The 26691-nt window shown below is 40.0% G+C and overlaps 1 protein-coding gene across 4 annotated transcripts in view; it reads right to left on the bottom strand.

Annotated features, from left to right (window-relative positions):
• Positions 1-25408, bottom strand: part of LOC120384591 (nuclear receptor coactivator 5-like) — a 30798-nt gene extending 5390 nt beyond the window's left edge. Inside the window, exons 1-10 of one of the 4 annotated variants that reach the window (XM_039503534.1) lie at positions 25193-25408; positions 21642-21708; positions 17362-17394; positions 14003-14083; positions 13122-13204; positions 12116-12331; positions 7163-7289; positions 4292-4491; positions 3138-3413; positions 2212-2430 (exon numbers count right to left, since the gene is read on the bottom strand). In XM_039503534.1, coding sequence (XP_039359468.1) covers positions 2212-2430; positions 3138-3413; positions 4292-4491; positions 7163-7289; positions 12116-12331; positions 13122-13204; positions 14003-14083; positions 17362-17394; positions 21642-21700 — 1294 coding nt within the window. In that variant the 5' untranslated portion in view covers positions 21701-21708; positions 25193-25408. The remainder of the gene's footprint in view (positions 1-2211; positions 2431-3137; positions 3414-4291; positions 4492-7162; positions 7290-12115; positions 12332-13121; positions 13205-14002; positions 14084-17361; positions 17395-21641; positions 21709-25192) is intronic. The other 3 variants (XM_039503535.1, XM_039503536.1, XM_039503537.1) reach the window with 3 other exon arrangements.
• Between the last annotated feature and the right edge of the window lie 1283 nt (positions 25409-26691).

Genomic DNA, 26691 nt, shown 5'->3' with positions numbered 1-26691 from the left:
TTAATTTGTTTGAGCAGGATACTCACATTATTATTTAAACAAACACTGATTTTAATTATAACAATATCTGGAAACATTCAGCTTGTAAATGCTGCTTCACTATTTGAAGTTTCTATAAAAAGTACAGTTGCAGACACTAGCAAATCTACTAGCATCATTCAGATTTTGCTAAGTCTTCAACCGATGCCAGTAAGAGCATTACTTTATTAAAGATCTAACACTACAGAAGTACAAGTAAAATCCTTCCAAGTTATTTAACACTACACCTACATGCAGGCATGCATATTGGAAAGTTTTACATCTCTACCACAAAGTACAGTTTTCCGCTGCATTAGTGGTGACCTGTAAACATGTTTACACTACAAGACAGACAGACACAAATTAAATTAATAGAGTGTCCTCGTTAGTAAAGGAAGATTGATAAAGACAGCAAGTAAAACAGGACTAAATTACCATGTTACAATTCATGTCAAATATATTTGACAAAAGACCCTAAGCAGACCCAATAACGACTAAGTTAAGACAGCAGGACACCAGTTGTGATGCAAATTTGTGCCTAGTATTAGCCCCGAGGCTGAAGACTCAGATCATGTACAAACAAAATTGTGAATGTCTTATATTCTTATCATTAAGTTATGCTGATTTCCCGATAATTGTTAATATGCATCCCAATCATAAAAGCAACAAGCATTTAATTTAACCCAGCACAGGCTTAGTACTACACAAGAGTCTTAAGATCTAGGAGAATTCATGTTTAAAACCTCAACTGCTCTCAATGTCCCCGACGCCCCTTTGATTTTCTATAAGCTTTCGTAACTTCAAAGAATTCTTTTACTAGAGCTTACCTTTGGCAACTGGAAAAGAAAGTCCCTTTACTATCATAATATTACAGGAGATTCATTTTTAGATAGGAATAGAATAGTTGTTCTCCTCTACCCCCCCTGTCCTGGAAAGTTTGCTATGAAAGGTAGTATGGCTAAAATCATCCAACTTTTCTTTTCTTTTCTTTAAGCTATTGTAGCCTTTTTATTTAATACAAAATTACTAAATTCAATATAAACTCCCATGGGTTCAGCTCCTGGTGCTACAGTTCCAAGCTCAAAGTGAAAATCACCTCTGGTGCTTCTCTCAAATTTGGAGACTCCAGGAACATGGATAGTGACCATAGAGACAATCAAGTACAAAGTTTTATCTGTACTACAAGTTTTATTAAACCAATAAGCGAAGCTATAAATTACCCATGCATATATAAATCCTACAAAACCCAAGACTGTAGTCATATTCACATCCTCAGATATTCTAGGGTCCGATGGACCTCTCAACAGATGATCATCGACAGAGGATGGTTCCTGCGACATCTTTCCACTTTTACCCAACCAGGAAACATCTTTTATATTGTTGTTCTGACCACACCTAACACCCTATGCATATGCAAGGGCGTTTCAACCCTCTTTTCCCTTATCTGTACTTCCACACCCCACGAATACTGGGGTACCTCATTTTTCATAGGTTATTTCTTAGTTCATTTTATTCTCATTAGCATCTACACACAACATGTAACCTGTGGTCAGGACATGATGTTACAATCAGGTGTCTCGTGCTCTTGGACAATACATTACAGTCTATTCCAGTTTTCTGTAACATCACCTAGTGGCACATCTTTTGCAGTAATCTTGTGACCTTACTGGCATAGGGTTATTCCTAGATCAACAACTCATGTCAAGCATTCTTAAGCCTATGGCTTACTATGGTGCAGCTAAAATCTTACAGGCCTCAGACTGTAGGCCTTTCATTCCAGCCATGCTTTACTTATATACCCAATACATACTCATCACTCCTAAATACGTGTAAGATTATAGAAGTGTGAGACTGACAATTTAAATCTATTTAGCATATATTGATTATATATGAAATAGCATATGAATTGACCATAAAAACAAAACACAATGATACATGGATGATAAAATAAACTAATTGGCTACGCTATTATTGAATCACCACTCTAAATATTTGCAAACGACTGATATTTTTGGGGTCCACATCCCTTCACTTTATTATACTTCCCGTAACATTGATAATAATATTTCTATTACATTTTTGTGAGCAAATCTATTGCGTGAATGATCGAATCAGTCATGAAAAAAAAATCAAGTTAGTAAAATAGTTTTAAATATAAAATTTGACATACGAGGAAGTTAAATTGTTACTAACCTGGTGTTGGAAGAAGAGCTCCTGATGGCCTATCACCCAACAATGCAGGTTTAGCTGGAGGAAGGGGCGACTGGCCTAAAAGAACATTCCTGTTGGGTGTCGGCAGAAGGGGTGGAGGTTTACTTAAGGTATGGGTGGAAGTGCTTGTACTTGGCATCACGTTTGCTTGATACAACGTGTCTTCAACTTCAGTTGAAGGATCAGTTTGTTCAACAAGGGCTAGTTTAAGAGAACAAAAACAAACAGCAGCAAAGTAACTCCTAAGAGTACATCATTACAAAGACGGCGTGACCTATAATGATAAGATTATTTCTAATTATTAACCCCTTAACCTAGAGATTCAAGAAGTTTCTATAGGGCTGCTCCTAGGGATCAAGAGAACACCAGAATATCTTTCCAAAACACACGTTTTCTGCAACTTATGCAAGTTTGTTTTATCTGTTAAAGTTGTTCTGCTGAATTTCTCTTGAATACTTTGCAAAATATATATAATGGTTGAATTAATGGTTTTTATTAAACCACATGTGAAATTCTGCATAATGGTTCCTTCCAAGTGACTTTAATTTAGAATGCTTTTATATGTGTATGGTATTATTAAAACTTAAATGTGTGTCAGTGTTAACAGAAGAGCTACAAAAATTTACTTGTAACAGTGAATCTTATGGGAGAGTGATTGCTCATTGGGTGGCTTGGATATAAAGATGAAGTGTTTGATGTGTGACCATTTCTATAGGGAATATGTATCTGATTTTAGGATAGATATACACGTGCTTTAATATACATTGACATTTACAGGTGGACTTTTGACCTTTATCATTTATATTTGTAGACTATTTATGTGTAATGTACCTGAGAGCTGGTTTTGTAACACAGGTTGATTTAAAAAAATGTTTAAAGTTGTATTTTGGGGAAAAAAGCATGAATACCTTCAAGCTCATCTTTCCTGGTCTTCAGGTAGTCACTTATTGAGTTCAACTCCTCACGATATAAATATTTTCCCTCACTTAACAGAAAGAGGAGATGTCTAACGCCTAGAGGCACACTGTAACTCCCACAGAGCTCCCGTTCTAGGTAGTCATCCGCCAGATCAGCTGCTTTGTGTGAAATTTCGGCACGCTCCTGCTGCTCACGCTCAGCAAAAATTTTCCCAAATGCTTTAACTACCAGAGCCAATGCATCCTCCATGGGCATATTACGGTGTACTACAGAGAAGAGAGATAGCTTGCTTTATCAGTCTTGTGTTCCCATCTACTTGACACATTTACAAAAAGACAAAAAACAGAGCTGTTAAGTCTGTGTGTAATTCAACTGAATGAAATTTAAAAGGTTTCTGTTTCAGTATTGATATGGTTACCCTGTAATTACAAAAGTTAGTTTGATTCAGCACAGCTATGTGCAATGTTACTTAACTACAAGTTACATTTAAAAAAAGTTTCCCCAATTAAAAGATACAGGTCACTTGTCATCTTAATTTAAGCTTGGGCTAAAAAGATTCCTGGTTTCACACTTGAACAGTTGCGCACACATCTGATTGAAATAAGAGGAAAAGTAGGATTAGCATAGACTTTTTTCTTAAATTCAGAACATATTTTACCTGAATGGGGGAACAGGACAGTTAGGTATTTTTCATTTAAAAAGGAAGTGCCTTTTTAATAATGACTAGAACAGCTGTGTTCTTGTTAAGGGGAAAGATGTGAAATCTGAAGTTAAAGTTTTAGAAAATTGAAGACTTAAAATAGATGGATTTTAATTTGATCCATCTATGTAGCAGTAAGATAAGAATGTGAACTGTAATCATGTTATTTATATATAATGCCCTACTATGTTTGACAGCTTTTGTTGTCTATTTCATGCCATTTAAGAAAAAGTAATTCAGGGCAGATGGATTTGTGTTTTGTGAATTATTGGAAATTAATTCAATGAAGTATTTACAAATTGTCACATCTTAACTAGGTCAGGCTTTGTTAGCAAGAGGTGTAATGTGTCAGTATTTAATATTTTAACATGTTCAAAGAAAATTAAATTGCAGTTTTGAATGGGGACTATTTTAAGTGACATCTCTACATGAAGCTAAACTTACTTTTGATAGACTCATGAAGCATGATTACGGTGCAAGAGGAAAGTGCTACATTTGACTGTTCAACAAGAATACAAAATGGGGAACCATCATTTTTAACTTCTTGGAGGGCGCGTGTGAGACCCAACTCAGATGTAAGGTATATCATTTCCACCACAAGGCCATGATCCTGCAACCGATGGCCTATGACTGTTGCATATTCCCTTAAAGAAAAAAAAGAGGCTGGTTATTTTACAAATAAAAGTCTGTGTCACTGTTAGTTGTTGCCATGCTGTAGTTCATGTTTTGTATGCTCTAAGTTACAGGTAACAATTCTAGTTATGTGAAGTGTAAGAAACAATTTTCTTTCCACAAATGGCATGTTCCTTAAATAAGACAAGCTCTTTTAGATGACAGAATGGAGATATTTAAAAAAAAACAAACCCAACATATACTGTACCGACTATTTTAGAAAATATTTGTATTAAGGTTCAACTGTTTGGCAATCTGATCCCTCCATATATGGGAATTTTTAATTGAGGATCCCTGTGGGTCATGTATTAAGTGCTATTTTTGGAAAGTATGTATATATAGTAATACATTAATTATTGAAACTATTTATATTTAGCATTTTATTTATTCTAATTCATCACCTATATATCATCACTGATATAGTCAATTAAAACTTGACTTCTTTTCTCTTTCCACAATAGTATAAACTGTATGACTGGCTTTAGTGTAAGCCTTTTAGTTACATTAACTAGTTGGCTTTTTAAAAATAAATGTGTGAAGATAAAGAAAGGGCATTAGGTTTAAAGGGTATTTATGCTCAGCAAATGTATAGCACACATCATACTATATGTACACTGCTCCCTTTGTAACTTCTGAGTCTTATCTGCTTATTTTGCAGTTGAAAGTTTATTAGTGTCAACACTAGGGAAGCAACATAGATAGGGAAAAGCAAGCCCTGGTCATTTCGGCTTCCTCATCAGAACTGTTAGCTAACAGCCAATAACTATATTATAATATACACAAGACAGAAATGCAGATAACTTTGTGTACCACATGGTACTTACTGTTTTGGCAGTTAGGAAGATTCTGCTTTAACATGTAAACTAAGTATATTTGATGTGAAAGCCAGTGAAGGAAAATGGAGATCAAGACAGAAATAATTGTGTGTATAATTGATAACTGTATCAACTTTAGAAGTCTATTTTTACTAACTGCTTAGAGAACTGGAGTATGATCGCTGCACTTCAGGTGACTCAACCAGCCCGGCTAAGTTGTTCCTTCAGACAAAGCTATAGTAATGGCAGTGTTTTCACCATGATTGCAGGTCTCTCTACTACTGAATACAGAAGAGACATTTTACAGAGCACTGACCCCCGACATCGTGCTATGCTGGGTACTGACAGAGGATTTGCCAACTGCATTTGAAGCGATCACCCACCATAACATCTTTCAGACCAGTGCCACAAATTAAGAGATGAGCAAAATATCTAGTGTAATCCAAGTAACATCTGAATATCAAAAGACTAATATGTCAGATGGAGAGAGGAAAGAAAGGGGATTCTCAGGTATAGTATTTACAGCACCAGAATCCAACACTTGAAGGACAGCAGCAATAACAGCACCACTTTAGATTGATGAGTTTGTTGATTCCCTTACTAGAAGTCGTGTAAGATTCTAAAAAGTACGGTTTATTATCTATAAGTTTCCATGTAGTTAACCCATTTAAAAATAGCATATTGGTAATTAATTTTGTATTGGACACTAAATATAAAACATTCACTTTGTTATGGAAATGTAGAAGGCAAGAGAGAAAGGAAATAAATACAATTTAAGTGGTGATGTTGAACATTAACTAAACACTGGATGTTAAAGTTAAGCTTTCTTGCACCAATCCTCCTGGTCCTCAAATAAATCCTATGACGAATGTATCAATGGATTGTCAAGACCTCCATATCGAAGTTGATCCTGGTCATCTCCAGGAGATGGACAATTATGATATGAAAGTTAATAGTTCTATGATAACCAAGAAGAAAGTTCTTTGCACTCTGCCTCATTTAACTCTCGTTTTGCCATATATATAATTTCATGATGTTTCAAGCCTTTACTTTGTATTTGTTAGAAAATGACACTGAATGCTTTAAATAGAAAACGTAAGGTCTTGCTATGAAGACTTCACTACTCAAAAGGATTAGTCTGAAAGAAAACCAAGTAACCTAAGAGGGAAAAAAAAACTAGAAAGTTTGATTTTAGTTTAAAGGGATGTTGCACTTAAAACTTTCAGAATTTTTTTTTAATTTCTTTTGCTGTAAGCACCATTTAACATGACTAAAAGATTAGAGAATAAAACCTATCTGAGTTTGCACATTTGATAGTGGCTTGTATATAGCCAGTTTCCCTTTTGCTTATGTGGATCTTTCATTTTGCAGCTGCAGAGAAAAACATTTTTTAAATTAGGAAAATATGTAAAATATTAAAATTGTCAAGGTGATTCAAGGACAGGTGTAGGATCTGAACCTACTTTTAACATTATTTTATATTGATTAGATTTCATGGTTTCTAAGAAGATTCTCCTATTAAATGCTAAAATGTAAACAAAAAAATTAAGAGTTGAGTCAGAGTTAATTTGCTTTAGAAGTAACTTTTTAAAGGTTCCTCCGTGTGCCCCCCATGCACACTTAACATGCTCAATGGCCTAGGAGATGCATAACAATTTAAAATACTTTAGAAAAGACTAAATAGAATTATGTTAAGGAATTTCAGAGAGGAAAAAGTAGGCTTAACACTCAAATATTACCTACATCCTCAGCTCTGAGAGAACAGTATTATTAAGTGAACATCTTAACTGGAAACCTTAAACACCTCATTTTTAAATTAGAAACCTACGTTTGTTCCTTGCTGATGGCCACAATGATACAGTCAGAAGGTCTTTCTTTATCATACTCTTTCTGTATCTGTTGGTAAAACTGTAGGTATAGCTTCTCCCTACGATCATCCCTGGTATAGTCATCATCTAAAATCAAAGAACAAATTGATTAAAAGGTAACAGTGACTGGAAACCAGCATCGGAGCTTCAGGTGTCTTTCCCACTCAGTTAAGTATTGTGGAAACAGAGAAGTCCACTAAAAAGTGAACTGTGAAACTAGTAAAAATGTATTTGTCTTAGACATGACACAAGGAATGTTATTTAACTAGGCAGCAATTTTATTAACTCGTCTGGGAATTATCCAGTAATAACTAATCCTATGCATGTCACCCTTCCTCCCTAAATCTGTTCTACCTGGTGGAAGACTGTCTTCAGACCCCCACTCCAAACCTGAGCCCAGCCCATTGTTAGCCCACTGCTCACCCCTCATATTAGGTCTAAAATGCTGGGGGGAAGAGTTGGTTCCTCACTGTACGAGACATTCGGAGGCCCAACCCTGTTCCCCCATCTTCTTTGGAAGATGCCTTCCCCTAAATCCACTTCCAACTCTGGTTCATCAAGGAACCAGACCTCTATTTAAAAAGTACTTCCACTGGAAACATGCAATCAGGAGGTGGCAGCAATTAGCTTGGCTACCTCCCCACATCCCTAACCAGGTTCCCATATGTTAACAACTCCTTCCCTAACATTGGCCAAAAATATACTCGGTCCCTGTCAGAGTCTTCCCTGAATAGCTGAGGTAATGCAATAGATTTTTACCAATTTAATCACTTCCTGATTTACACATTTTCTGACCTCATGAACATGTGGAGGCCTGGTGGCTCTCTACCATAATCTCTGCTGCAAGATTTCAAACCAGATTACAGATATCCACAGGAAAAGGTCCTGATTCTGCCCTGTCTCTTTGCCCTAGTTGTTAAGTCAACCCCCTTACAAGATCCCAAATTGTTTTCACCTTGGTGCACAATAATCGTTTCAGATGGCTACCAAAGAGCGTAAACAGATATCAGCTAATCCCAGAGTATGCTCCTCCTTCTATGCAATCATCCCCTCCCCAAGGCCTAATACTGTGAACCTTCTGGGCAACTGTCTGCCCACTTCTGGGCCCAATGAACAACATTGTGCTCACAGATCTAATCATTATCTCTTGTCATCTGCTCCCTTGATCCAGAAAACCAGGTATGCAGCAAAACATAGCACATTCACACCACTGGTCTCTAATTCTCAACTGGAGGCCTCATATGCACCAAGTATGCATTTGGATGCCATCAACCAATTATATCCCTCAAGCCCCTATTGCCAGTTGCACTGCAGAAGTTGCCCTGATCCTGAAAGAATGGCACCCAAATTCACCAGCAGGAACCTGATAATGTAAGCCCCTTTTATAAGACTGCCACAAACTGGAATTTTCTTGAGAAACTCCTGTCAACAGGAAGAAAGAGTGGCCTAGCATTAGCCAGCCTCAGCAATATGTGGGTCCTTAATGCTCGGACTGGACAAGTCCCTGCCTTCCCAAACTTCTCAAACTCTTGCAATACTATAGACTCCCCTTCCCCTCCCTAATCCATTGACATTATCAGAGTCAAAATGACTGATCGCTCCCCCAATATAAGTCCCTAAACTCCAAAACTCTACCTGAAATACCCCCTTGCTGATGTAGGCACGAGCGCATTGAATAAATACTAAAGACCATTAATACAGCTGCCTTGTTCAAATCTCCATACTGGCTCTATTAACATACCTGATGAACTCCCACTGGATCCCAAAGAATCTGAATAATGATGGCTCAGCAGGGATCTTCTGTAAGGTCTGTGGGGCGAGACCACCCATCTAACAGCCTCCTAACTAAAAACCCGCCACAAGGATCCAGAATATCCAACATCCTGCTACAAAAGGTGATTCTGATAAACAACTGAGACAGTCATTGATGCCAGCCCATGGCGTATCAGACACCACACACTTCAGGAACTGGCCAAATCTTGGGCAAGCCTACCCCAAAACTGAGTCAATTCTCTAAAACCCTAAACGTTCATTGGGCTGCTGATCTCTGCATTAATCCAAGCACAGTCACGAGCCAAGGTTCCAAAGGGCCAGCGACATCTGCTCAGGCTCCTTGTCAGTTCCTGGTGCCACATCTCGAAATCCATCCACCTGCAATCAAGACAGCATGGGCTATGCCATTATTAATCCCAGGCATATGTTAGCAGTAAAATAGATTTTACAAGTTAAGCACTGCAGGACAAGTGCCCTCACCAACCTTGTAACTCTGAGTGACCTGGAGGAGTGGGTGTTAATATGTACCAATGTCATGCTGTCGCTATAGAATTTCACTTGTTTGCGAGCTCCTCTCCCCCCAGATCATCACTGCAACTAAAATGGGGGAAAAAACCCAGTATACTATCTCCCAGCGTATATGATCACTAGGCATCTCCAAGCGCACTACGTGCCCTGGTAAAGGCCCCAAACCTGGTGTCCCCAATGAGTGAACTTGGGTATTCTGGAGTGAACTTTCAGGTCCGTCTCTACCCCAGCTAGGCATCTAGCAGGAGATACTCTTCTCTCCAAAAGGTAATTCCATTAAAGTGATTTAGGAACTGAGCTGTTCCCACGCCCATAAATTCATCTTCATTTCTTTACTCATACTTTTAAAATGGCTGGGCCTAGCTATCCCTGTCATGGCAGCTGATGGCAGGGCACAAAATGTTTATCTGGGCACTATCAATCTGCATGCAAAACTAAGAAGGCAAACAATAGCCTGCAGTTCATGCAGCATAATCTACTTGGCTGCTCTGTCCTTCTTCATCCCAATAATTCTGCAAGTTTATGCACAGAAAGTCTAGGGATGCCAGTCTCTATATCTAACTTGATCCCTTTTTTCTTCTGATAGCAGTTATCACAGGCACTGGCTAAGAGGAGATCAACAAGCTGGCACACTTTAGAATCTGCCCTGCCCATAAACAAGAAGGCATCCAGGTAGTTTGCTATTTGCTGTAATCCCAATTCCCATACCACTGACCTCCAGCGTGGGGCTGAGCCCAATATTGAGCATCCCACTGCTATGGCCTTGTCAAAATAAAAGCCGACCTACCAAATAAAACCCCACAGGTCTGAAATCTGAGGGGGTTTACTGGTAGCAGTCAAAAAGCCAACCTAATGTTACATTTCACTAAAATTGCCCTGGGGCTGCAAGTCCTCACCATGTTCACAATGGCACCAAAAGAAGAGTAACATACTGAACATAATTCCCGGTCTATTGCATCATACATGGAGCTTCCAATACTCCTTGGTGCCTTTTTGGGGACCAAACCCAAAGGAGAAACTTGCAGGTCAGTCATAGGTAAGTGCATGAATAGCCCTGTAATTCTGTTAGAAACAATTTGTTAAATCTTGCCCCTTATTATGTCTCTCAAACCCTCTACAGATGTCAAATTTTGAGACCTGTGAATTCCAACTCCTTCATATGGTATCCCAAATCCTACTATGAACTCCTCCCAAAAATATGCCCCATTTATCTTGTTAGGGTAATCCCAGGGAAACACCCAAAGCACCTTGAGCTGGAGATAAAGCTCCTTCCTCCATTCCTGCTACTTGGTCCTGTGTGTGGGGATAGAGGGAGCATCTGACTGATCCCTCCTTCTACTGGTCTGGAACTTTCCACAAATGCTGTGGCAAATGAGTGCCCGGTGAACACCGAAACACTTCTCACATGTGATTTTTTATCTGCAGAAGTTCCAAAAACATCCACTTTCACTGAAGTCCCAGCATACTTTACTGCAAGAATCAGATCTCTGGTTAGCCTGCTGTGGAAACAATAAACTGCTGTTGGTATGTATGAATGGCACTGACCAAGTCAGGATCATCTGCTCTAACCAGAGGCCATTATCAGCCCTGTCACACCTCATTTGTGGATATGTAGCATTCAGCCTGTAACTTAAATTCCTCACCTTAATGGGCCCATGCTATACCCCCAAATGTATTGCAGGCCCAATAGAATATGTACATATATTTGTACAAGGCTAAGCCTCTCTGGATATTTGCCAGACATCACCCCAACATATATCAAAAAGGCAGGTTGTCAGTTTTCCCAGGTTCAAGCCACCCTTTGATACCTCGCATTATCAGTGTCCCTCTTATTCCTCTGCACTCTACCTTCCATCATTGCTTCCCTGTACAATGAGAATATTTCTGTGGGGTTTTTTAAGTGGCTTTGAGGAGGTGCACCCCCGACTGGAGATGGCATTCCTGTACAAGCCTGTTTTATTTTCACCTGAAAGACAAAAAGCTGACAGCTGCAGTGGAACCCGCCATATCACCTGCTCCCCCCACCCTGTGATGTACTCATCTCTATGGCCTTGGCACCTATCCCTACATTGCAAGCCTAAGTGAGATTCAGTACCTGCATTCCTACCACTCCTTGATTGGTAGCTCTTACCCCTGCTGATGAGACCAGAATTGATTTGGCTGCTGCCATTACCCCAAACTGGAGTCCATGTTGGGCATGCAGTGGTTCCCATGCTAGATTCCCCAACAGAAGTTAGGGGATAAGGAGAACAAACTTCTGTAATTTGAGGACCAGAGAATCCACAATGATGTTTAAGTCTGGCCACCTGGCTGGAAGAGTAATTTCTCCTGAAGCCTGTACCCCAGACTGCCTGGGGAACCCAGGGCAAATGGGATGGAACCCTCTGTGGAAGCCCTCCCAGTCACCCCAAGAGGAGCTCCAGGGGTATCCTCCAGCTCAGAGGCTCCCTCCATTATCCCTGTGGAAAAATCTGCTGCCTGTCTAGTTCTGATTCTGTCCATGGGGGAAGGGGCATGGCCCTCCACACTGTACCATCCTGTTCCGCCCCCCACCTGTCCGGGTGCATCTTCCAAAGTACATGCCCTCTGCACTCCCCAGAGCCCAAACTCACCCACTACCGGCAAAGGAGATACCCCTGCCGGGGGGACCACACTTGCAGCCCTTGCTGTTCTCCACTTCTCTCGGGAGCAAGGGGCGGTTGGGCCAACTTCCACTGTTGAGGATTCATGCTCCGGATCCTGTCGCCTGGAAGAACCTGGCTGCTGGGCTGCCACTGCTGCCTCTTGTCTTCCGGGTATCCCTGGGGTCTCATGCAGACTGGGACCTGCTGGGACCATCGCCGTCAACTTGATGTATCTTCGGACTCCCTCACACCAGGAGGCATCCCATGCTCCCACTCTGCTGGACTACTTCCCTGCCAGCATCTAAGCTATTGCTTTGAGTGTGTAATGACGTCCCAGCCAGGGGGAAAGGGCTTGAATGCATAGGAGTCCCTGGGCTTCTAATGTGCTGCTCAGACCAGACAATTGTCCAGGATAAACCCAATCATCCCTTCTATACCTAAGAGGAAGTGGAGTTCTCACAGGGCGTGGGAGACCCTTAAAGAAGCCTGTAGACTGCTGGCCTGTCTCCCCAGCCAGGAAAGATTGACACCATAACTAGAGTGTGATTCGGGCCCTTTTCTCAGGCTTCAGCTTTATTCTTCCCACATAAACTAACACAATATGTCAACTGTCTCTTCCTCTCAGTGCAAGGTCTTTTGAAGAGGCCTACTGATTCCCCACACAATTAAATTTTTTCCCAGCCATTTGCCAGAATCATCCTGCTCCAGGGCCTGCCAAAGGCGCCAACTTGCTTCCTGTAGCTCTCGCACATGAGCCAGGAATTTCTTACCAGAGCCTCCCTGCTCCGGGCCTGCTTCCGAGTCACCTGCTGTCTTTTACAGTAACCTGATTCCTAACTGATCAGTCAAAGGTGAGGTTGGGCCCCAAGTTCCCTTAAGGGCCAAGCACTCTGTGACCAAACCACGGAGTTCCTCTTTCTCCTGCAGACCCACACAAATGCTGCAGGGGGTATATTCTAACAAAAAGGAATATCAACTAGTTATAAATTCTTACCTTTGGGGGAATACTGATATCTCTCATAGTAATCTTCATTTCCTGTTGAATAGTCATACTGTTGTCCAAATAGTTCTTCAAAACTAAGGAGGAAATAATATTTTTGGGGAAAAAAATATATTCAAAACATGATAGCAGGCCAATTCATACAGATATATACACAAACTAGGAAGATAAAGGCTTTAAACAGTTGTAGTGCAAAAGTTGTCAATATTGAATTTCAGAATAGATGACTTTAAGCCATGGAGAGGTAAGAAGTGTTAGTCTTTCCATACTTAAAAGACTAAGCTAATTTTCCATTAAAAAGCATTTGACTTCCCAAGTAGCTTCACTAAAGCTAAAGTACATTACAAAAAAAGATCATTGTACAATGATCTATAAAGCCCTGAAAGTTCTTGGATCCAATTGCTAGAGTTCAGTCAAGACTGGTTGAAGCAGAGAGCGGAAATGCCTCCAAGACTCAACTCTAAGATCAGTGGCAGGGCATCTTCAACAGACAGCTCTCTCCTCCAAAATTCACCCCTGTGAAGATTCAAAGTTTGGTGTTTTCAGGGTGCAACCTTGGTATGTTTTACTACTGGGGTCTGACCATCATATAGAAATAATCTTATTTTAACTCTATTTTAAAACAACTGTAGGGTGCCCAGGTGCTATAGCATTAGATGCCATGAACAAACTAGGTGTTTAAAAAAAACTCAACAACTAATTAGGAAGTTTTAACAGATATACAAATTCTTGTCATGTAAATATCAGCGACAAAACCATAGTCATTACAAAAGTGAGGTTGTTTATAGACAGAAGTATTTTCCTACAGACAAATGGGTTGTTCACAAAGTCTTTAAATAATTTATATAGCTATCCTATTGAAAAGTGTGTCTTACCTATTCAGATCTTCAAAGTCCTTTGAATAACCATCTTGGGGAGAATAAGGACTTTTCTGGTATGGTCTATAAGGATTTATGCTAAAAGAGGCAAGAAACAGGAGATTAGGTATGTTTGATCAAAAGAGCTTTTGCATGGCTACAATTAAAAAGCTTAAGTTTTACATACTAGTACTCTAAAGTTCTTAATGGACTTTCCAAATTCCTGTTAGTTTTGGTTTTAAAACAAATGCCATTATAAAAGAATCTGCTTAATTCCAGGGCGGCAGTATTATGGTGAAGCAAAACATATCTTCCTTTCAGTCAAAGGAAGACAAAACATTCCCAAAAACTTTCCTTCACAAATCTTGGGCATCTGCAAGCCAGTGACACTTCCATATTTCCTTGTAAGGTTTTGCCTGCATTGATCTAGGTCTACACTGCAAGCTAGGGGTGCGATTCCTCTGCTCCTCACACATACTTACACTACCTCTCATCAAGATAGGTCAAGTATAAATAGCAGTGCTGCCACAGTAACACTGGTAGTGGCCATAGAGGCATGGCTGAGCCATGCCAAGTATGTACTCGCCTGAAACCAGCTCAGCCATGCTTCCATGGCCGCTATCAGTGCTAACCCAGCTGCACTATTATTTATACTTGCGCTATCTCAATGAGAGCTAGCATGTGTGTAGAAGCAGGGGAAATCACATCCCTAGCCTGAAGAGTAGACAGTCTTAGAAAAAAATGCCTTATCACATAAAACAAGGCAGCTACATTTTGTTTACAGCCAGCTTCTGCTGATGTTTTATTCTTCCTTTTAATGAAACGTTGATGTCATACCAGCTGTCATTAAGTTTTTCAATCACAGATGAGACATTTTAGGGCAAGTCTTATTTACATTCTGCTTACACCACCTCTATCTGTAGCTTTGGATGATCTAACATTTCCCCCTGAACCCATAGTTGCTAGTGAGTGTAGAGTCTGAAGCACATGCTGTTAAGCACAAGTTAACACAACTGATTTTGGATCTTGCAGTTAAGACTTAACTGATTTGTTGTCCATAACAAGATGTGGTAAAAACTAAGTATATAAATGTAATTTAAGCAAGGCTTTTGAATGGTAGTAAACTTCAGTTTACCTATAATTTTGAGCATTTAATTTGCTATAAAAATCCAATCCTATACACTGGTTCATTTTGTTCTGCAAGAGATGCCTATGCTAACAAAGCCAAATATATTTTCACACGAAAGGTCAAAGGTGAGTGCTTCACTTTCTTATTCTTAAGATTTACATTATGGTGGTAGCCAGAGGCCCCAGTGAGGATTAGGGTTCAAAGTGCTATGTATTGTACAAACTGTTAGACAAGGTTCCTGCCCCAAAGAGCTTACACTCTAAGACAAGCAACACAAAAAGGGTGGGGGGAACAGGGAGACAAATAATGTATAAATATACACATACATACTGTTTTAATTGTCTTGATGTAGAGACACCCTAAATTTGCATACAAATTACGGATAGAAAATGAGTTTAGTTTATGTATTACAGTTAGGAGAATGCAGTTTTTCTGCACTGGCAAGAGGACTGACTAAAAGCCCTAATAGAACTTGATCTCTAATGTCTATAATATTTCAGTTCTACTTCATCAGAAAGAAGAGCAAGATAGGATTTGACATAGAAAGGACTGGACACACAGAAAGGATCACAAGAGTTATTTGGGAAAACCTTCTTACTCTGAGGTGAATGGGGGAGGCTAGTATGAGAAACTTAAGTCACGAATAGACCTTGTGCCTGGGGATTTGATGAAGATCACATAGGCGTGGTAGAAGTTTTGTTTCATGAAGGTAGTGCCAAATATGAAGTCCATAGGATAAAAGGAGTAAGCAGATGGCTCAACATGAACAAGTCAAAAGTAAGTTGCTTTGAATGGGAAAACAGGCTGACTAGGATGATGTCCAAAACCAAAATCAATAGGCACAATGAAAAGTAGCATGATATTTGGATGCCAACCAACCAATAGGAGAAAAGGCAAAGTTAAGACAAAAATCTCTTGTCAAGAGATCAGGAAACTTGCGACACCAGCAGAGAGCCAGCTTCACTTGAAATAAACACTGTAGTTGACTTAAGTTATTCATATTTTTAACTATGTTGTCAAAATTACAAATATTTTATCACCTGAAAAATGGAACTGATAGCTATTTATGATAATTAGAAAACTGCTTTGGAAATCCTAGCACGTCAAAAAACTATTCAGGAACTAACTATATATAAACTGGATGTGCCTAATTCTTAGTTGCATGCCAGGCACCTTGACAAGGTAGGTCCAATCTACCACAAGAGAAATGGTACCAGCAGCAGGTAATACAGATTATCACATTGCTCAAGTACAGAAGTGCTAACATCTTGGGAGATATCAGCCATTTGAAATGGACGGGGATCCTGCAACATTATCCTGTTGCACTTGCAGCCAGCTCTACCAGTATCAGCACTTTTGAGCTGTGCTATTCCATGGTTGCTGCTGAGATAGCAAGAAAAAGACAAGGATGAAAGGATGACTGGATGGACAAAAGTGGTGGTCCCAATACTAGTCCAAAAATTATTTTGCAAAGAATGAGAAGAGGACACTTCCATATCCAAAAGATTAGAAGTTTAGTTTTAAAAACTTAGTTTCTCAACCTAGTTAGTAAGAATTTGGATTCTCCAGGAGTCTTAATTATTTTGATGGAATAATCTGATATAGCCAGGAATCTAAGGTGGATAATTCTAAATAAAATATTGTTTCCACAACACAAATCTAGTAACTTCTATAAGTTTTCATTCATTATCAGAAAACTTTTGAGAAAGCCAGTAAAAGAATTGCAACTGTACAGTTACTTCACATTTCAGGATTTCTTCAAAAATAGTCATTCTGGGAAGTATCAATGTTTATCTCATAAATCGAGAGAAACAGACCAAAGTCTTAAATCACTGTGTTGGTAATATAAAACAGAATATGAAAATGTGGGAAGGAAATGAAGAGGGAGATAAGAGGCTAAGGAGGCACTACTTGGGAAAAGAAAATGGTAAGAATAGAAGAAACTGGGGAAAATAATGTGCACATTGTGAAGACCTGAAGACTATCAAGAACTCATTCATGCTAGTACTAAAGGAATATTAAGAAAAAGTGAACAAAAGCTGTAAGATTGTCCCCTCTAACATTTACTAAAGGAGTTTTATGTACTTTGATACAAGTCTAACTTATGAAGACATCTAGAAGGGAAAACAAGTGTATGCTTACAAATAGAATGCACAATAGCGTTTTTATACACAAAACTGGATGAAGAAAAAGTCCACCTTTTTATAATCTACTTAAAAACTCAATAAATCTGTTACATATTACTTACTCCAGAAGGCGTGGAATCCATCCGGGTCTATGCCTGGACCCAAAATGAAAAGAGCTTGGATTAAGTTATATTGACGACAAACCGTAAAAAAACAGCAGTTAAATCAAGATTAGTAAAATGTGCTGAGTTTCTTCAGCAGCACGACCTTATGCACCACACTTTCAGATTATCACAAAATGTTTTAAAGAGTGAATGACAAGCTAAAGAAAAAATGGAAATTGTGTTGTGTTGTAAAGGAATCTGATTTTTGGAGTAAGTGTGTTCCTTGAAGCTCTCTCTTGTAGGCCCCAAGTACCCAGAGGCATATGCAAACCTTACTCACCTCAATTGTAGAAAGAGAAAAAGAGCAAAGAAAGGAGAGTTAGCGATACTGATTAAATGAAATTCAACTACTAACCCTAGCAATCTATATTTTATCCCTCATGCCATGAGCTATGCAGCAGTTCTGAGCCATATAGCAGGGCATTAGATTGCTCCTAAAATTGCCATTTCTAATATTCTATCAAGAGATGTGTACAGAGGAATATTTTATATGTATTTATACAACATACCCAAAAAATGATCCAGTTGGCTGCTCTGCTACTGTCTAACAAAAGATTTCCCTTTTTCCAGATGCAGATTGTTGGTAAATCTGGCCTTTCCATGACAAACTTCAAAGGGTTTTGAAATACTTGATTTTGTTCAACTGGCAAGAATAACTGTTGGCCAAAATAAGTAATCCTAAATTCTGATCTCCTTACCAAAAGACATTCTTGGATATGTATATTAATTTTATTTAGTGAAATGAAAGTTTGGAAAGAAATAAAGGTAATTGCTTGCTAAACATGAAATTTAGAAAGCCGTTCAGAAAAGAATTAGAAATTGAGTAAGAAATTACCCTTGTGTAACTGAACAAAAATTAGGATAATAATCTTAATCCTCCAGAACTTCTGGATGAAGTAGCTACAATAATAACTAAATGGTCTTATACAAAAGTGGGACTGACTGAAGATCTAGTCTCAAACACTTTCTACAAGAGCTTGAAATTTTAATACTAGAACTTTAAAGTGACATGGTGCAATAGGAGAGTGGACTGTTCAGAGAAATAAGACGACCAGCACAGGAGGAAAGAAAGAAACAAGTGAGCTGTCCTAATTATCTCATATAGACACTGCTACCAGATGCTCTTGCTTATGCTCAAAGTATCACTATGAGATCTAGAAATGGATACCAGAAGATCCTGTACCAATCAAGAGATATTTTTTTTTCCTCTCTGTACCACAAAGAAAAGACACTTCATATCTAATTCTATGCTGAAAATGCAGGGGTCTTCACACTCTGAGTTTCAGATATTCTGTGCATTTAATTACTGAGAAATCAAAATGCACTCTAAGCCCTTCTATTTAAGCTGTTAGTTATAAGGCTTCACGCACGACAGCAGAAAGGTACATCTAGGATTACACTGACAGCTGTATTACTTAGAAGACACAGATTCTTCAAGCTACAATGGTAGTATAATGAGGACAGCTGTTTGGTCTTACTTCATTTACTTTGACTATTCTCAAATGAATGTCATTGGACAGGAGAATGTAAAAGCTACTTAAATTCAACTGATGGTGTCAGGTTCTATTTAACTGCTTGAGTTAAAAATATATATATATATATATATATATCCATCCTGGAAGTTTTACATGAGGTCTGAAGATAAAGAAATAGGTTTGGACTTAGTGCCTCCTGGGCAATTCTCATTGCTCTAAAAATTGCTTCTTGGGGTAGGTCAAGACTTTTAGTGTCCCAAAGGTCAGAAAATTGACAAAGTTACTAAATATCTACTAGCTAGAGGAGTAAACCTACTAGTCAATGATAGATACAAAAGATAAGTAGAGAGCCTCCACATCAGTCAGCTCCAGGAAGAATCATGTGTTGTAAAGTACAACCTCCTGCCATAGGTAATGGAAGTGCTAGAATTCATGCATTGGGCTCCAGCTTTCATATCAGCATCTGGCTACTTGATATCTGATAAATGTGAAGCTTCACCAACTTCTAACTACTGGAAAGGAAAAGACGCTCTCTGGATACTGCAAGGGTAAGAAAAACACAGAACAAGTTTCCGGTACTCTAGTCTTCTCCCACACCACAGATTTTTATTATTATTTATTTATTGGGGGGGGGGGGATTGTGAAAAATTCTAGCATTGATTTATGCTGATGAGATTTTGCCAGATGCCAGCAGACCAAAACTGATACTCTCCACTATTTCATTGCTGCCCACAGGTTGCCCACACAAATAGGAGTGATTAGTCTTATTAATTTTACACTGCTAGTGGGCACAGCTATGAGGCACTGCAGACTCAGGAAACCACCACCACCACCAGCACATTGGCTTATGTTCAGTAGGTCATCTTCACAACAGAAGTGGCTAGAAACAGTCTGTTTTTTTATATGAAAGCTTGAATTCTGCAAAGAAGTGATGGTTAGGCCTCTCCATGCAGAGAAGGCTTCCCACTGGTGAGCAGGCACATGGTTTTTTCAATCTCTACCCTTAATATGATAATGCTTTAATGTCTGTGTTACCTTGAATAAGCTTGTTCAAAAGATATTTTGTAAAGATAGTCCGTCTTATCTATTTTAATATACTTTTAATTTAGACAAGTTGTAATTTAGTTTCATTTTGGTCCTTTATTATTTATCAAACTATGGAACTCTAGGCCTTACCCACCCCTTAACATTTTCTTGAGCAAATATCCACATTGAAAGTGGGTGGAAGGACAAAACCTTTCAGGACACTGGCTGATAATTAGCCACAGTAGTTCCTCTGTAAGAAAACTGTGAATTATTGCTTCCCAATCCTTGGAGACTAGGCTCCACAACAGAACCCTGCTCTCTACTTTCACAGTTCATCCATTTAGCTCTGAATTATTATGCCCCTTCCTTTGAAATGTTTAACAACAATTACAGAAAGAAGCATATGAAATTCTTTGAGTCGCAAACTGACCTTCCACCAGAGCACTAGAATGTCAAATTTATCATCGTGGATGAGATTTCTCATACTTAATTTCAGTGCAAGATTGCTTTTTTTTGTTCTGTTATGCAAGCACAAAAAGAAACCACTTTTACACAGTGATTCCCCTCCCCCCCTTCAAAAACAAAGAGATATGAAATTTGAAAAACAACCTATTTGTCATATACTGGTCCTCACTGATATATATGAAAAAATGTTCAAAGTCTTGATCCTGCAATTTACAGCATGTAGGCAAACTACTGCACCCTCATGGAGCCCTACTGAAATCAACATGGCTCTGTATGGGCACAACAGTCCATCCATATGTTGTCAATTGCAAGATCAGGGCTTAAGGGTGAAATTCACTCCTGTACAGAGGACCAGCACTAGGTCTGTGCACCACTTGAATTCTCATAGGATGTAAAGACTGCTTTTGGACATCAACTGGGATTGAAGTGGTGCATAGACTTTGTGCTAGTCTTCTGCACAGGAGTGAATTTCACCCCATATTAGTTAGAATTGAAAATGTAACTGACTGATTGAAAATGTGTTGTCCAAGCACAATATTTTAGGAATGTTTTGAACACCGATTCACACAGACATCTGAAAGGTGTACTCAGGGTGTGTTCAAACAGTACAGTATACCAACAACTGGATAGAGTAATTCCTTATTCCTCTATAAATTACACAAATGACACTAACAGTATATACAACATTCATTTCAGAAAATTTTACAAATTGTAGTTCTGATACTGACTACAAAGTTCATTTCAATCTATTGTTTCATAACATAAAATGCACACGATAAAAGTAACAATTTCCAGCGGATATCAAATGCTCATATGTTGATATTTTAAATGCTTAGCTAATTTGTTTTCTAGATTATAGAAGTAGAATATCACTGTTTCATGCTAAACATAGGCTCAAATGTTAAGCATGTGATTAACGTCACACACTAAGTAGTCCCACTGTAGTCAATGGAACAACTCACTGCATCAAGTTAATATGCTGAAGTCTTCCCAGGACTGGGGCCTTAAAGAATACAATTATGTATTTCATTATAGTAAGTAGAATTGTAGTAAGTAGAATTGTGTGTGGCTGTTTCTATTTCCTTTCTTATATATTCTTTATGTATGCATGTTTGTTTTGTTAAAGACATTCAACTCTTTAAAGTGACTGAATTTTAAAACAATGACAGTGAAATGAGCACAATTCTCAGACTCGTATATGAAAACACTAACACATTTTCATAAGTATCTGTAGAAACAATTGTTCAAGTATTTATATTTATTTTACTTTACCTTTTATCCACAATAGGTTTCTGAACTTGACCCCTGGTAACCTTAACCCAAGATGACATTTTAATTCCTAGGAAAACAAAATACATTGCATTTATTCTCTTCACAAATGAAGTGAGAAAACAGTCTTAAAACAGCAATAGTACATTGCAAAACTGACAGCTTGCAACTTGTTAAAAATATTGTATTTCATAATCAAGCTTGTGGATCATCTCTAGTTGAGTGAGATCCCTTTGTATGCTTTTGCAGTAACCTTAACTATCTTGAGTAATTTTTATCATCATCTGTAAATGTTGCCAGTTCCCTGTTCACTCCCTTTTCCAGATCATTTATGAATATGCTGAACAATACTCGTCCCAATACAAATCCTTGGGGGACCCTGCTATTTACATCTCTGCTGCAAAAACTGACGATTTATTCCTACTCTTTGTTTCCTGTGTTTTAACCAGTTACTGATCCATGAGAAGCCCTTCTTATCCTATGACTGCTTACTTTGCTTAAGGGCTTTTGGTGAGGGATCCTGTCAAAGGTTTTCTGAAAGTCCAAGAACACAATATCCACTGGATCACCCTTAACCAAATACTTGTTGACGTCCTCAAAAAATTCCAATAGATTGAGGAGCCTGGTTTCCCTTTACAAACATATTGTGTTCATCTAGCTGTTTGAATTTTATTCTTTACTATAACCTCAATCAATTTGCCTGGTACTGAAGTTAGGCTTCATGACCCGTAATTGCCGGGATCACCTCTGGAGCTTCTTTTAAAAATCCAGTATTACATTAGCTATGCTCTAGTCATCTGATACAGAGACTGATTTAAGCGATAGGTTACATACCACAGTTAGAAGTTCTGCAATTTCATGTCTGAGATCCTTCAAAACTCTTGGGTGAATATCATCTGACTCTTTACTGTTTAATTTATCAATTTATTCAAAAACCTTCTCTATTGACACTTCAAACTTGGACAATTCCTAAAATAGGTCACCTAAAAACAATGGCTTAGGTGTGGGAATCTCCCTCACATCCTCTGCAGCAAAGACTGATGCAAAGAATTCATTTATGTTTTCTGCAAATGTCTTGTGTTCCCTGAGTGCTCCTGTAGAACAGGGATGGGGAACCTACGGCTGGATCCAGCACATTGCTTCATTTCATCTGGCCTGCAGCAAGCCTCCGCTCTCTGAGTTGCCAGAAGTCCGGTCGGCTCTGCGCAGCTCCCGAAAGCGACAGGCATGTCTCTGTGGCCTCTAGGAGCTGGGGTGACCAGGGAAGCTCCGTGCACTACCCCCGCCCCCAGCGCTGGCTCTGCAGCTCCCATTGGCCAGGAACCATGGCCAGCAGAAGTTGCGGGGGCAGTGCTTGTGGGTGCGGGGCGGCTTGCATCACACAGAGCCGCCTGGCTCCTCCGCCTAAGGGCCGAACATGGTGGCTACTTCTGGGAGCGGCACGGAGCCCCAGTAGGCAGGGATCCTGCTTTAGCCACGCTGTGCCAGCGACTGGGAGCCACCTGAGGTAAGCGCCATCTGGCCAAAGCCCACACCCCAAATCCCCTGCCCCAGATTGGAATCCCCTCTCAAACCCTAACTCCTTTTTTTTTTTAGCGCAACTAGCCAAGAACACAAAAACTTTCTTGGACTGCCTAATAATACTTTTACATTTGACTTGCCAGAGTTTATGTTCCTATTTTTCTCAGTAAGATTTTACTTTCAACTTTTAAAAGATGCCTTTTTGCCTCTAACGACCTCATTTACTCTGCTGTTAGCCATGGTGGCATTTGTTTTGGTCCTCTTACTGTTTTGTTTTGGTTGGGGCGGGGGGACAAAAATATTTAACTTGAGCCTTTATCACGCTGTTTTTAAATAGTCTGCATGTTGTTTGCAGGGATTTCACCTTTGTGACTGTTCTTTTTAATTTCCATTTGACTAGCTTCCTCATTTTTGTATTAGCCCCCTTTTTTAAGTTAAATGCTACTCTGGTGGGTTTCTCTGGCAATTTCCTCCCTACAAGGATGTTAAATCTAATTACATTATGGCCGCTATTACTGAGCGGTTCAGCTATATTTACCAGTTGGACCAGATCCTGTGCTAAATCAAAAATTGCCTCTTCCTACATGGGTTCCAAGATAAGCTGCATTTATTCATGTTGTCCCTGCTTCTAGTGTCATACCTAGTCAATATGAGGATAGTTGAAATCCCCCATTATTATTGCATTTTCTACCTTTGAGACTCTCTAATCTCCCTAAGCGTTTCACAATCATTGTCACCATTCTAGTCAGGTAGTCAGTAATATATTCCTTCTACTAAACTCTTATTGTTCAAGCACAGAATTTCTATCCACAGAAATCCTACAGTACAATTTGATTAATTTAAGATTTTTATGTTGACTCTATGCTTTCTTTTAGTGCCATTCCCAAACAGCATGACCTATATATTCCTATATATTTGAGCCCTTGTATTACCGTGTCCCATTGACTATCCTCATTTCCCCAAATTTTCATGATGCCCATTATACCAACATACTCATTTAAATGACACTCTAGTTCACCCATCTTAGTATTTAGACTTCCAGCATTCACATATAAGCACTCGTACATTTCAATATGAATTTGAAGTCCAGTACTGGTAGGGTGAGCATATTTCCCCAAGGGAAAGCGGACACTGTGTGGGGCTGGCCTGAACCCCCACGCAGGGCTGGCATCGCTGCGTCGCCCAGGGCTGGCATCGCATGTGTGGCCTGACCCCACTTTTTTGACAAAAGTGGTCATTTGTCCTGTTTGCTCCTGCCAAATGATCAGGGCTTTAAAAAGGGACTGCCCCAGGCAAATCAGGACCATATGGTCACCCTAAGTACTGGTTTCTTTGCAGCATAATTTCTGAAGTAACAGAGTGTGCAAAATGGTCTGGATACATGTACACTTGGATGTAGTCTCAAAATATAGTTTATGAAAACAGTGTGACCTGATTAGAGCAGCCTTCCAGACACCAAGGCCCCATCTCGACAGGCAAAAAGGTGTATTTTGCAATTGAGGACGCTTAACACCCACAGAGGTGCCAAGTTCAATGGATCTCAGAATGGTGCAATATAAACGGAGAGAAACAAATGGCTGCATCGCTACCTGGCTTAACAACTGCTTGGCAAGATACAGTTAAAGAGCGATAACTAACGGAACGGAAGCCCCCCTTCCCTGCTCGCTAAGGGACCGCAGGAGCCCCAGCCCGTTAGTGCAGCCGGCTCCCTCCATCCCCGAGATGGCTGCGTGTCGGGGGCGGAACGGGCCTCGGGGGAGAGGATGCTCTGCACAAACAACGTAATCAGAGGCCGAAGCTTCACACCCGCCAGCGCTTCAGGGCCCCCCGCGGCCTCCCGAGCGCGGGCTGGACCCGGAGACATTTCACCCGCGGCCGTAGGGCGCACAGTGGGCGCCACCCACCCCTCTCCTCTGCGCCGGGGCTGGGCTCCCAGGCTCGGGCGGGGACACCAGGGGAGGGCGGGCAGCCCCGGCGCCCGCCACCCAGCAGACCTGCCGCGGCCCGGCAGGGCCTGGGAGTCCCGCACTCACGGCTGGGGGGGGCTCCGCGCAGCAGCCGCCGCCGCTACCTCCGTTCCTCGCGCACAAAGTAACGGCGGCCGGTTTGCCGGAGGCTGCCTGGGGTGAAATGGAAGCACCTCCCCTTCCCCCTCGCTGCCAGGAGAAGAGGGAACCTCGGGGCCAGCAGCGGCTGCAGCCTCCCGCCACAGTGACCCCTTTTGGTGGTGCCGGGGAACTGTGCCCCTGAGAGAGAACCACTGGGGCACCCATCTCTCCCTGCCCCCAGTGGGGCCCTGGTCACCATGGAAACCACCCCAGCACCCATCCGTCCCCTCCCTCTGTGGGACCCACTTACCCTGGGGACCCCTCCCAGCACCCATCTCTCCCCTCCCTTTGTGGGGCCCTGTTCACCATGGGAATCCCTCCCTCTGTGGGTCCCCACTTACCATGGGGACCCCTCCCAGCACCAATCTCTCCCTGCCCCCTTGCCAAGGAGTAAAAATATAGTTGGTCTTAAGGCACTCTTATGAATGGTGTTCCTGTTATTTCTAGTGTTTGGTTTGAAGGGGACTAGTTTAAAGCATCAAAAGAAATAGTTTAGAAGTTTTATTTGAGGTTCTCTTAAGCCAATTTACCTGGATTTACAAGGAGAAACATATATAGATACAGCATTACATTGTTTAAAACCCAAAATATATTTCCTTGGGGTGTCAACAGAAAGACTGCAGCTGCAGCAAGGTAACCTTAAGAGAATGGAAAGGCTATTGGCTGGTATAAGCATCCAATAGCACTTACAGGGTTCTGCAGTTTCTTTGATGGGTTCAACAAACTCTGAAGTTCCACACTGAGGTTCCACTGTTTCAGTTTTAATTGGAGAGCAAGTCACTTATTTTGTACTGGTCATTTGTCAGGCTCTCACTTTTCTGCTCCCTCAGTTTCTATGCTACTTACCTTGATATCCAGTAGATGGCAATGGTGTATAACAAATGTCTTTTATCCTTTTCTTTTCGGAGGCTTTTTATGTTTTATTCATTTCAATTACAGTACTGTATTTCTGAATTAACCCAAACTATAAATTGGAATGTCCCCTTTAAGTAATTTATTTCAATATTTTAAATGCATACACAGAGTAGGTGCTTATATCTTTCAATATTCTTTTTCATTCTCTATCATTTCATATCATTTCTAGAATCCAACAATCATTTAGAAAAAAAAATCCTTTACAGTTCCTCTAAATTTAGTGGACATAGTCCATACATTCCTTGATTATATATCATGACTTTAATTTCACATCCTCAGGGCTTACAACAGAACAAGAGACATTGTAGTGAAGGAACAAGATAATCATATATAGAGAGAGAAATGTCAGAAATTTCCAGTCAATTTCCCTGTGTAGACCTTTGTCTCACAAGTTTAAGGAGTGTATTGTTGGTCTTCTATTCTGGGCAAACAGAGGTGGAGTAAACAAACATTCTTTAGCCTTAATTGTCTTTGATAAGGAAAGAGTATTTCTTTTCTGATTTAAAGAC

This window comes from Mauremys reevesii, linkage group 16 (genome assembly GCF_016161935.1).
Source record: "Mauremys reevesii isolate NIE-2019 linkage group 16, ASM1616193v1, whole genome shotgun sequence".
NCBI classification, from domain to species: Eukaryota; Metazoa; Chordata; order Testudines; family Geoemydidae; genus Mauremys; species Mauremys reevesii.
The sequence above is the reverse complement of the archived record's forward strand: the minus strand, read 5'-3'. Positions and strand labels throughout refer to the sequence as shown.